Source organism: Taurulus bubalis, assembly GCF_910589615.1.
Source record: "Taurulus bubalis genome assembly, chromosome: 7".
Classification (NCBI taxonomy): Eukaryota; Metazoa; Chordata; class Actinopteri; order Perciformes; family Cottidae; genus Taurulus; species Taurulus bubalis.
Window position 1 is genome coordinate 19516738 of NC_136595.1, and position 12498 is coordinate 19529235.

General features: G+C 41.4%; 1 protein-coding gene across 1 annotated transcript in view; it reads right to left on the minus strand.

Moving 5' to 3' along the window:
- Positions 1-3202: 3202 nt before the first annotated feature.
- arhgef18b (rho/rac guanine nucleotide exchange factor (GEF) 18b) overlaps positions 3203-12498 on the minus strand; it is a gene marked incomplete at both ends in the record, with an annotated part of 36402 nt that continues 27106 nt past the window's right edge. The window contains 5 exons of the mRNA XM_079220431.1: positions 3203-3531; positions 4502-4645; positions 5360-5711; positions 11654-11803; positions 12135-12416. Of these exons, the coding sequence (XP_079076557.1) occupies positions 3203-3531; positions 4502-4645; positions 5360-5711; positions 11654-11803; positions 12135-12416 (1257 nt within the window). The remainder of the gene's footprint in view (positions 3532-4501; positions 4646-5359; positions 5712-11653; positions 11804-12134; positions 12417-12498) is intronic.

Below are 12498 nucleotides of genomic sequence, written 5' to 3' on the forward strand. Positions count from 1 at the left end.
GACGCACACAAAAAAAAAAAATCAGAAACACACAAACAAACACACACAGTGATGTGACTGACTGGCTTCAAAGTTTTAAAACGGAGCAAAGAGGTTAATCATTTCAGTACAGCGAAAGAACAGTTAAGACTAGAGTGGATCCAAACAGCCGCACCAACAAGGCAGCATCACCTCTGTTGAGGTTCACTTAAAGCAAAACTAAAGTGCTCCTACAACAGTTGTCCTGCTGCTGGACATCTCTCACTCAGAATTAAAGGAGACACTTGGAAGTACAGGAAAATGGACAAACGGATGTCTTGATAAGTCAAGGCCGAAAGGTCATTCTTAAGCATGAAAATATTACTGACAAAACCATCCCATCTCAATCTCCACCTAAAGGCTCTCTCCAGATCCTTCAACCAAATCCCATGGTCTTCATCAGCAGATTGGAGTTTGCTCCCTTGACCATCAGCTGTTGTGATTTGATCAATAGCACTTTTAGGACGTCTCATCCATAATGGCTTGGAAGTTAAGCATTGAATTTGCTGAAGAAGACCGTCACATGGTTGAAAGACCCGGCAAAAAGATTGTAAATGGACGTTGAGTCCTTTGTGTCAAAGTCTGGAAAGATATTTATGTTTGTATAGGGCTCCATCCAATGAGAACCACCAAGTGTGTTCACATGCACATTGTTGTTGATCTTAAGAGAACGTGTACATAAAAACAGTGTTATCTACAGCCGTATCAGAGGAGCTCATATCCTGATCATGAAAAACTCAGACGCTAAAGTTGGGTTGTGCCAAGTAATAACACTTTGTGGATGACCACACAACAGCCCAGCGTCCATTATCCTTCATATAAGAGCACAAACAGGAACCCATGTGTCTTTGGTTTAACCAACTAAAACAAGCAGATCATTTCTTCTACAGAATATTCATGAAAGACGACACACAGTGCACCTCGACTTCTATGCTATGACATCGACAAACATCAGGAGCAAAGCGTACCGTATTATACACACACACATCCATGTGTGTGTATTCTAAGTGTATACACACAGATGCAGAAACAGACTTTTGGCTGACTTTTGCATCTTGATGCATGTCAAATATCTCTGTTCCTACGACAGGAATGTGTAAAAGGAAGCCGGTGCGGAAGATATCACATTAAATATGTACAACAATATACATAAACACTCAAACTCCAGCTCGCGATCACAGCTTCAGAGACTAGCTTACTTGGACAAAGACAAAAAGCTCTTCTAACATTTTTCCCTCCTGACACAAAACACATTGTGTTGTTAACTACTTCATGATTTAAAGGGTTTTCACGTATCTACAGAGAAAGACAATCACACGGACATCTCCATATTTCTTCTATTACGGAAAAGACAAAGACTGACATTTTAGAGAAAAGCTGAAATGCTCACAATGAGAACCACCAAGTATGTTCACATGCACATTGTTGTTGCATTTAAGAGAAAGTGTACATGAGTACAATGTCACCCACAGCCGTATTAGATGACCTCATATCCTGATCATGAAAGATTGAGATGCTATAGTAGGGTTGTGCCACTATAAACCAGAATATTTGATTAATTGTTTGTGTTTTCTCTGGTTTCAAAGTGATTATCTGTTCATACATATATATATATATATATATATATATATATATATATATATATATTGTTTTTGCTGCAGGACCACAGTGCTGCTTTTCAGTGCATTTCAACTCTGTATTAAAAATTGTTGTGGTCATTACTTTTGTTCTTTCGTAAGCTTAAAGACCCAAATTTCCTCTTTTCTCTCCCGAAGCAGTTAAAAACAGACATTTCTTTGTAGCATCCAATGTCAGGAATTGTACAGAAAAAAAACTATGGTTTTATTTAAATGGCAACAGATGTGTTTCTCAAAGATGGTTCACTTAAAATATTTTCTGAAATGCAACAAACTCAGTGAGGCCTTTTTTGATGTCTAATGGGTACAGGAAGCAGCTCTTCAAACAGTTTGGGAAATATACCTTTAAACTATAAAGGTTGAAGGCTAATTTAGTTCAAATCCATAATCAAATGTACATGTTTCTGTGTTAAAGTGATCATTTATTAAATCACCTAACCTGTTTCAATTAGAGCTCTCAGCCATAAGGGCAAAAAGAAAAATGCAACCATATGTACTTTCAGAATTAATATAAATGCCTTGACTAAACAGTACAACATCTGTATTTTTGAGAAGAGCTACTTCTAAGGAATGCAAGAAAAGACCTAAAGTAGACTAATCGCACATAAAAGACATCCCTGACTTTGTCTCAGACTGCACAAGTTGAAAAAACAGTAGAATTGTCTCCCTTAATTGAAATGAGGCCTTATTAACGACAGCGTGAATTAAAAGTCAGCCTCAGGCTTCACCAACAGTCGCAACGTGAGCAGTATATTCCACAGTTCTGCCATCTGTAATAAGCATTGTTAAGAAGAACAAAATGAAATGAAACGAACCATCACAATGTTGTCACTCAAACAACACACGTTTAGTCCATGAACGTTCCTTCATCCGTCTGGAATGGAGTATTTATAATGTGCAAATGAAACATCCAGCAGGAAGTGTTCCTGTAAGAGGAGTTGGGTCATTTCTGAGTTCCTGTTGAATCCGTTCTTGTGGTTCCGGTTCATAGAAGCAGGAGGTGAAGGCCAGGGCGTCATCTGCACCTTTCACTTTTTCATCTTCACTAACCAGGCTGAAAACCACCCGACCGTTTTTCTTCCACATTGCTCCTTTCAGTCAAATCTTTTTCTGCTCTCGTGGATAATGTCTTTGGATTGGCGTAACTTCATTTCAACCTTTTTTCAGTCACGTTACAAGAAGCCTTTGTTTGGCCAAACGTTTCCTCCTCATACTTGTTGTACTCTTGAGTTAAGAAATTCAACTAAAAATTTAATAAAAAGAAACGGAGGCATCTTAAAAACAAAGATGGGGTAACTGTTAAAATAGAAAAGTAAAACTTCTTGAATAACATTTTTCTTTCTTCAGGGGCCACTGGAGTGCTAACAAGGGCACAGCTCTCCGTTATGGATTGCTGCCACTTGTACAGATATTTAAACAATCTTACTTCATAAACCCTTTCATAACACCACACCTGTTCCGTGCCCACAATAGGACACATGGTAGCAACTATCCCATAATTATTTTTTTAGCGATTAGCGGTTGATCTGAGTGCAGCAGACTGGACTTTAGAAGAAGATGACGTCCTCTTTATTGAGGTCTTCTGTGGCAATCTTGTAAGGTGGCGGCATGCTGTGGCTGTGGGTGAGCCCGTGAAGGTTTACCTGCACATGGGCCTGGGCGTTCGGACTGAGGCCCTGCGGCTGCAGATGGGACTGGAACTGGAGGGAGCCGGTGCTCTGTGAGTGGGAAGGGATGGTGGGAGGAGGCATGGAGGGCTGAGGATGGGACTGTGCAGGAGGCATGGGAGGCTTCTGAAGATTTTGAGGGTGGGAGATGCTGATGGAGGAGGTGGACTGGGTGTCTGGCCCAGCATTGTCTGGAGGACTGAGTTGATCTGTCACAGAAAAAGAAGAAAGGCTTAGATTGAACAAGGGATTACTCCAAAAATAGCATTAAAAAGGCCCGACAGATTAATCCGTTGTACCCGTTTATTAAAGCTTGGCTTACACAGCCTAACTGAAATCTATCACCTGCAATCCTGCCAGTGTTTCTCTGTCAGTGGTAATTGTCAGGGCGCAGGATTAAAGTGTTAAAATGTCTGTGTCAGCAGGACAGCCTGCCATTAATCACAGTGAGCCATGGGGAAATTGATAGGTGTTTACACAGGGTGAGGCATAAAAGTAAGCTTTAGAGAGAACCGCGATCGGGTGGGGTCCGGTTCGCCCAGGTGGACAATGTGTGTCTCTCATGTTTGTGTCTGTGAGAACCAAGTTTAATAATGCAGTTGGCAAAGACAGACGAGAGGAGATTGCGTTTGTCCTGAGGAAAGGAGGAAGTGTGTGGGCTCATGAGTTACATTTCATTTAGCTGAAGCTTTTATCCAAAACGACTTACAATAAGTGCATTCAACCATGAGTACAAACTCAGAACAACAAGAATAAAGAAAGTACAATTTCTTCAAGGAAGCAAAACTACAAAATGCTATAAGTAAGTGCCATTCAAGTGCTACTAAAGTGCTACTTTTTTTAATTCAAGGTGTAGTCGGAAAAGATGTATTTTTAGTTTGCTGCGGAAGATGTAGAGACTTTCTGCTGTCCTGATGTCAATGGGGAGCTCGTTCCACCATTGAGGAGCCAGGACAGCAAACAGTCGTGACTTTGTTGATTGTTTAGCTCGCAGTGACGGAGCTACAAGTCGATTGGCAAAAGCCGAGCAGCTGGGGTGTAAAGTTTTACCATCACCTGGATATAGACTGCACCAAATCTGTTCGCAGCACAGTACGCAAGTACCAATGTGTTGAAGGAGATGCGGGCAGCCACTGGTAACCAGTGAAGGGCGCGGAGGAGCGGAGTATAAAAAGGTACCTGCGTGATGATGCATGGGAAGAGGCGGAGGAGGGGCCGACAGCGGGAGCTGCTGGTGGGGGCTGATGGAACGCTTGGCCTTGAGGGCGTTGTCATCTCGGGCGGACAGCTTCAGTGGCAGCATCTGCTTCATATCAACTGAGGCTGGGAGGAAGAGGAGGGAGGAGCAGAAGAGGAAGAGGGAGTAAAAAAAAGCCAGAAGGTGATTTAATTTAAAAGAAATTAGATTGCATTGGTAAACTAAAGCGTAGCCTCTGTCAGCCACTATTTGATAAATCAGAGTGCTGACCCAATTTAGACCGCTAATGTGATCCAAATGAGCCACTTAAATCATGCTGATCAGGTCAAGCTCATGTCAGGCACAGATGGCTTGTATATAGACAAAGAGTGAGTAAGAAAAATCATTTTTAAAAGAGAAAATACTGCACTACATTAATAAGTGTAAGAGAGTGAGAGAGGAGAAAACCTCAATGCAAAACTCAAACACATTTTGTAAAACAGTGTATATTTATGATACTTGCTGTTGGGAATTGGCATGCAGTCCACATCTTTCCTACATTGTAGTAAAGTGAATATTATTGAGCTTTGGACTGTCCAGCCAAAAGAAAGTTTTTGGGATTAATTGTTCAATCAAAAATATAAAATGTGTTAGTTGCAGCTATAGAATGCACATCTATAATTATATATATTACTCTTTAGGAATCAGACTCTATGTAATGATATTTGTGCGCTTCAGTTACTGTTGATTATTCTCATCAGGAGATGTTAATACATGAATATAAAAAGGAACACAAATGTGGAAGAACAGTGCTAGTTGCATGTCCTGTGAAACTCGGTATCTGAGGTCTGATTTCTTACCAGTGCTGTCAGTACGATGTGAGGCTTTGCCAATCTTGCCTCCTTTCCCTTTGCCGCTGCTGAAGGCGGCCAGTTTGGTTGGGATCTGCTGCTGCACCCCCAAGAGTTTGTGCTGCTGGTTGGTGGTGCTGAAGAGATGGAGCGGCACCTCCGTCTTCGGTGACAGGGTGGAAGAGCTCGCCTCCCGCCGCAACATCACTTCAGGGCGCTCTGGGTAGTCGGCTGGTGCTACAGAGAGGCTGGCCCGCACCATGGGCTTCTGAGGGAGGGGCAGGTCGGAGACGCTGGGGAAGCTGCTGAGGCCCGAAGACATGAGGAGCTCCCCGTTCAGGCTGCCAGACAAAGGAGCCACCTGGAAGACAAGACGGGGAGTTATTTGCTGACTAAAGCGTTCTTCCATTGTTGCATACATCATCACATAAGACTTGAAAATCAGTATTCAAGTTCAGAAAGAATGGCTTTTGCACAGTATACCATATGTGTGTTCAAATTCAGTTTGGTTCGATGCAGGAGATGTAGAACATCAAGTTTGTGCGTGCGTGGGGGTCTGTGTGCATTCTGTTGTTAATTATGTACGAGAGTATATATTTGCAGGAAAAAAAAAAAAAAAAACGTAAGACAACTTCTTCCAGAAGACACACATGCATAAACAAATGAAACTATAAATCGTCTGTGCGACACTGTCATTACGGAAACACAATCTGTTGAGTAGCAGGGTATTTATGGGCTACAGAGGGAATCAGAAACACATGCAAATGTTTCTGCTGAGCACACAGTTTGGTAAAAGGCTTTTGATGTGTTCCAAGAGTCTCAAGGACAATGCGTGTACACAGACACACACACACGCACACGCACACGCACACACAGACACAGACACAGACACAGACACACACGCACACGCAAAATGAGAAACATAAAACCCTTAATAGTCCCTGTGCACATAAAGGCGTGTCTAACAAACCAGGAACAAAACAGGCTGGGCTGTTAGACAAGCAGGCCAACAAGAAACTGACTCATGACATCAGTGGATAAAAGACAGTGACTACATTGTCCACTTAATGACTAGAATGGGGGAAATATGATCGACCGATGGAGTCAACATTATCTGTATTCAATCTGCATTCAATGAGACCAACAAGGAGGGTTCCTGCACAATAAAGTGGTGTTGTGTTTGTTTGCGTTAGTAATTCCACATGTGCTGAATAACAAACTATAAGAAGCATCTCTTCACAGTGTCACTATAGTTGGATGGTTTAAAGCCCTTCGACAGCATTGTGACAAAATGTCGCTTAAGGCTATTCCCTTCACACTAAATCAAAAATATCAAGACTATGGTAACAATCAGTCAATTTCTGGCAGTTCAGAATCAGCTTTGAATCGACATTAAGCAACATAAAAGTACATGTTTGATATTTAGTCCAAAAGACTAATCCTAATGGACAGAAAATCCTCCTTGTCCCCATATTCCCAAAGACAGGATGCTGAAATGGTCTCAAACAAAGACAGAAGAACTGAGATCTCTAAGAAACAATTCTCTGTTCAATTTCATTCATATATTGTCCTTTGGTTTGTTTGAATTACATATTTTCAAACATTGAAGCAGACCAAGTTTTTTCATTATTCTATTATTATTATTTTAAAAAAAGGCCAATATCATCAGTTTTAACTGATGATATTGAACCTAAGGTCTGGCATCAGTCCGTTACTGTTCGGTTTGGTATTCAGTGCACATGCTACATGATTGATGATGATGCCAAATACTTCCTGCGGATAGGGGGAACGCATGATGACAGTGTTTTACAAGGCATGAAGGGCAGACTCATGTGACTGTGTGTGAGGAGACTGAAGCTTCTTCCAGTTTTAACAGCAGAGCATGACAGGACCCGAGGCAGAGAGGGGCCCTATACTGGGAAAGTCTCTATACGTCCTTCCCTAAAGCTCACTTTCTTCTTTCCCTCCCTCATTTTCCCTCACTCAGCACTCACTCATCTTGGCACACAGATGTTGCATTGTTCCCAGAGCAAGGTGATCGGCTTTAAGCGGAACAAACAGCAGGTTTCCAGGGCAGTAAACTGTGCGGAAGCTACAGAGCACAAAAAGCCCCAACTGACAGCACATAAACAATTAGCATGGGCTGCCTTCCAGAGGCTTCTGTTAATGTCAGGCTGGGACCAGCTAATTATACAGCCATGTTTCTTTCATCCTGAAAACTGCCCGGATACTCACATATCACACTGCACAATGTGTCGCATTGTTCACAATGCGACAGCAGTGGAAAGGTAATGAGCAATGACTCAGCAATTTATATAATGACTCCTGGGAAATCACATTAGAGCTGAAGCATTTCGTCAATTGAGAAACCCTTTTAATAATTGATTAATCTCCAAAAAAGTTACTCAATAAATAGAAAAATCCAGCTTTTTTTGATCGGACAAAACCAGACATTTGATGATAAATTATGATGGACATTTGATGCAATTTTCTGATGTTTTATAAATGATATGATTGATTGATGGTGTGTCAACTCATCAATAATAAAAGTAATAATTATGTCACATTACGCACATCTCAAGAATTGATGGCTGGAAACAAACAAGATATGTAACGCACAGAAATGCGTTACTTATTCTACATGCAACTACTGCTTTCTCTCACAGAGCAAGAACAATTGGGTTATTTGACAATATTTTAGTTGGAGGACATACAGAACAATACAGCATACAGTGTGTGGCAACAGGTGAGGGTAGCTTCAGTGGTAGATGGCTAAAGAGAAAATATCTTCCCTCAAGCTCGTATTCTATCTAAGCCTCTCGAAGCAACCGCTATTAACTGGTTATAAAAGAAGTGAGTTACAGGCATCTAGGCGTGCGTGCGTGCGTGTGTGTGTGTGTTACTCTTCGGGGGCTTTTTAGACCACAGGAACACACTCAACAGCATCGTAAATCATCCTGAGGCCAAAGAGAGGAAGAGATAACTCAGTGTAAAAAAACACAGATACAGGTCACAGTTTTACGACTGACCTTTTAAAGTTTCTTTTGAGCTTTGCCAATCTTCCCATGTTTTTAGCAATGTCCTCTGTCATGTTCATGTAGCTATTTACACCAGAGATCTGTCTAGTTTTACAATTTTCAACTCTTGAGCAAACAGCAGGAGAAAGGTTGTTAAATGGAGTGCTTTGCTTAAAGGCATCTCTAAAAAGTTGCAATGGTTATTCTTATATGCATTTTCTCATAAAGACCTCCCAACAGGCCGCGAACTGAACCTTTGACCTTGTAGTCATAACCCAAGTTTCTATTCAGGTTTCCATTCCTTCCATTTTCCATTTATTCTCGCTATATTGTGCAGGTAACTTTTTTTCTTGACTGTGCTATTCCTGACTCAGTCAAATCCCCCTCCCACTGATCTCTATTCTTGATTATGAACACAGTTCATGACTTTGCAGTCACAGGACTATAGAGCAATCAGACACAAGGCTCTGTTGGAGCAGATCCAATAAAAATGTAAAAAAGCCTGAGCCCAATGCGTTCCTTATCAAGAGGCCAAGTGTGATCACATGAGATAACACATGAAAGAGAAGTACTTCTAAAGTCAGGACATGCCGCAACTAGCACCATTCTTGCGCAAACACTTGTTTATGTCACACACACACACACACACACACACATACATCTTATATATCTTATATGAGGTCTAATCATAGCTCTCCTGGTTTGCTGATGCGTCTTAATGTTTGGGTGTTGGTGATTAAATGGCTGTTGGTATCAGGCTGGCCTAAAGCCTGGAACAGATCCTGAGGTCACAGCTGATGAAAAGACTGTTTGATGTGTTTGACGAAGAGGGGCCACAAACCCCCTCCAAATCTCCCATAACGGCAGCCAAGAAATTCCCATAAAACGGCCAACGGTATACAACAGCAACCCATATATCTGCACGTGTACAAAACACTCTACTTAGCTCGTCTTAAACAAACAATATTGGTATGATTTAATGGAGTGTTGAGTGCTGATAGGGGCTAGATCTGATCTGCTCCAGGTCTTATCTTGCAGTCCTTACAAGAAGCAAACCACACAACAATCTTATTTACTAGCACGGTTTCAGAGAAGGCCTCTGTAATTACCAGGGTCCCTGCATTACTCACCACAGCACAAGTCAATTTAGGCAGCGGCTGTGGTTTTCTAGGAGTTACTGTGAAGTGTTCTAGGTACAGCTCACAGTCAAAGGCCTGCCTTCTGCAGCCAGTAATGAGATGATTAATGCAATAACTCTTGTCAGCTGGTTGTGTGTGTTTGTGTTCGTCTTGAGTCAAGACATGTCACTGAAAGATCGTGTTACCAGGAAATCCTTTGGATGGTTGATGGGCAGCCAGATGTCTGAGGATGTAACGCTACAGCAGATGAATGACAACAAAACAACGGTATGCACAGTTGCAAAAAGAAAAGAAAAATCACTGTAGCTTTTTTTGGGAGGGACAAGACATGACTTGAATGGATGGCATGAGTTCACCTGTCAGTTACTCAGCTCGGTATGCATGATGAAGGCACTGGCCAATCACAGATAACTGCCGGGCTTTAACTAGGAAGGAATGTCAGACTAGTGACATCACTGGAGACATCTTTATCAGAGCATGTCTATCAGTACATCTCTTCTGGTGATTCGTCCAACTTCTTGGGAAAAAGCAATCCAGTTTGTACAGTTACAGTTTGTGCATAAGCAGAAAATAAGAAGAGAAGTAGAAGAACATGCTGACTCATCCAGCTGAAAGGTTTCGGCTTTCTTAAATTGGAGCATTAGTCAGAGTGAACAAACCCCTCACTGGGTGTGTTTTGCACGGCCTCCACCTGTTGACAGAATCATGTGTGTGAGTCAGGAAGTGGAGCCGTCAACACCGTTCATGCTCCTCTCCAAATCTAGAATGCTCGTTTCTAAATATCAACCCACCAATTTAATATGACATAACGAAACCAGCCATCGGTTACTAGTAGACATCATACAGGAAAATCATGTGCAACAGCTCCGAGAGGAGGGACCAAGACTCAAGTGTTGACAATCTAGATTTCACAACAGATACTGATGAGAAACCTGTTCACGATAAAGAAGAACCAAGTTTTATGATATGATGATGATGTAAACTAAGGATGGGCAATTTTGCCTGAAAATAATATCACAATATTGCAGGGTAATGTTGACAATGAAATCCTAAAAAATATATATATATTTTTTATTATTAATTGTTGCTTTGTAAATAGGGTAACATTTATTTTGTATCGCTCCCATTTACATTTATTGTATTGGATTATTGGTTATTTTTCATTAATGTTTCAAAGTATTTTTTTATGTCTTTAATTTGCTGTATTAGTTGCCAAAACTGAAATTGATTTTATTTATTTTTCTAATGTAAATAAACCCACTTTTTTTTCGAAATATATTTTATAAAAAAAAGCTGATTTAAGTATAGCAGCGCTGCCACTGTTACTCTGCATCTCAGTTCGTATCAAGATAAAACTTCCCATGCTACAGTTACCCTTTCCTCTCCGCTTGTAACAGAGAACGCCAATCAACCAGACTGTGATGGTGATACAGGTCTTTGAAAACACTAAAGGCTGATATTAAGTATCATTACTGTAGCTCCTTGATGGATCTGTTAGCACCGGGCATGAAATTACAGTCAGTGGATCTTTCTCAAAGCTTCTCTCCCATGAAACTCACAAACAATGACCCGCATTGTACGAGCACGTACTGGGATAGCACAGAGGTAAAGAGAGGTGGAGAGAAAGACTGCTCCCTGCGTAGGTGGATTCTTGGGCTGAGTGGTAAGAGATGTGTTCATTCGTATGTGTGTTTATCATTCATCCATCCATGAAACAGGCTGTTGGAGCTAAAACCAGTGTTTCTTTTATAGTAAGAGCATCTGAACTCAAGAAATAAACTTTCATTTAAATCATATAATTAGCGTATCAGTGTTTCAGATGCTTAACTACCTTGAATGGGTTCATGCCCAGGGGATGGAAGGGAAGGGAAAAAGAGATGCAAGGAATAAGCAACAGAAAAAAATGAAACAAAAGAGATGGGGAAGCCCCTTCTTATTTTGTAGTGTCTGCTGTGTACATTCATTGTTGGATTACGTCGCTCCCTTAACATTTTGACATAAATAATTTTGAATAAATCAAACATTAGCTCTGCTCGGAATAGCTAGCTTGCTAGTCTTGTATTGTTCGGTGAGCCCTTTTCCTTTAAATATAGGCATACTACGATATTTCTGTATTCAAGCCATCATCTCCAGATCAAGTTTCCCACCTCAATAGTCTTCCTCTTGATCTTCCTCTGGTGTTCCAGACGTTCCTTCTCTTTCTCCACAGCTCTGGTAGACTCTCTCAGCCTCTCCAGGTCCTGCTGGTACGTCTCCCTCTGACTCTCCAGCTCCTTCCTCTCTTCTGCCAGAAGCTCCTGCATCAATAGAACAAGTAATGTTGCAGTTTGTGTGGAATATTGATATTGAAAAACATCCTGTATTTATTTATTTTTAGTAGTTTTATAAGCTTGCAAAATGTACACACTTTTAACTGAGACATTAACTTCAAAGGATCTGTTTTTTAAACAATTTGTAAACAAGTCATCCAAACTACAATGCTATATGAACAGTTTATTTCTTTTTTATAAATTACAAATCAGAAAATCACACAGAACAATGAAACTGTAAATTCAAATATAGAGCAAAGCTGAGAGGTCATACAATTCAGCCTTTCACACATATCTTTTTTCTAAGATAGCACTTCACCTCCAGCCGTCTGCACTCCTCCTCCCTTTGCCGGAGCCTGGCCTCCGTGGCCTCGACTTGTTGCCGGTGCCTCTCCCTCTCCTTCTCCCAGCGCTGCTGCTCCTGCCGGTGCTGAGACTGTAGCTTGTGGAAGCTGGCCAGCTCCTCTCTCTGCAGGGCCAGAGTCCGCTGTTTCTCCTGCTCCAGGAGCACGTTCCCTCTGTGGCGGCCGGGCAGGGAGGCCCGCTCTGTCAACGAGGCCCGCTGCAGCTCGATGTGACTGTCCTGCTGTGAAATGATGGCCTGAAGGCAGAGACAGGGGGTAAATAACACAAGTTGTTAGGTGCCCACAACAATGATACTAACTTTGAAAGTTATCAAGATT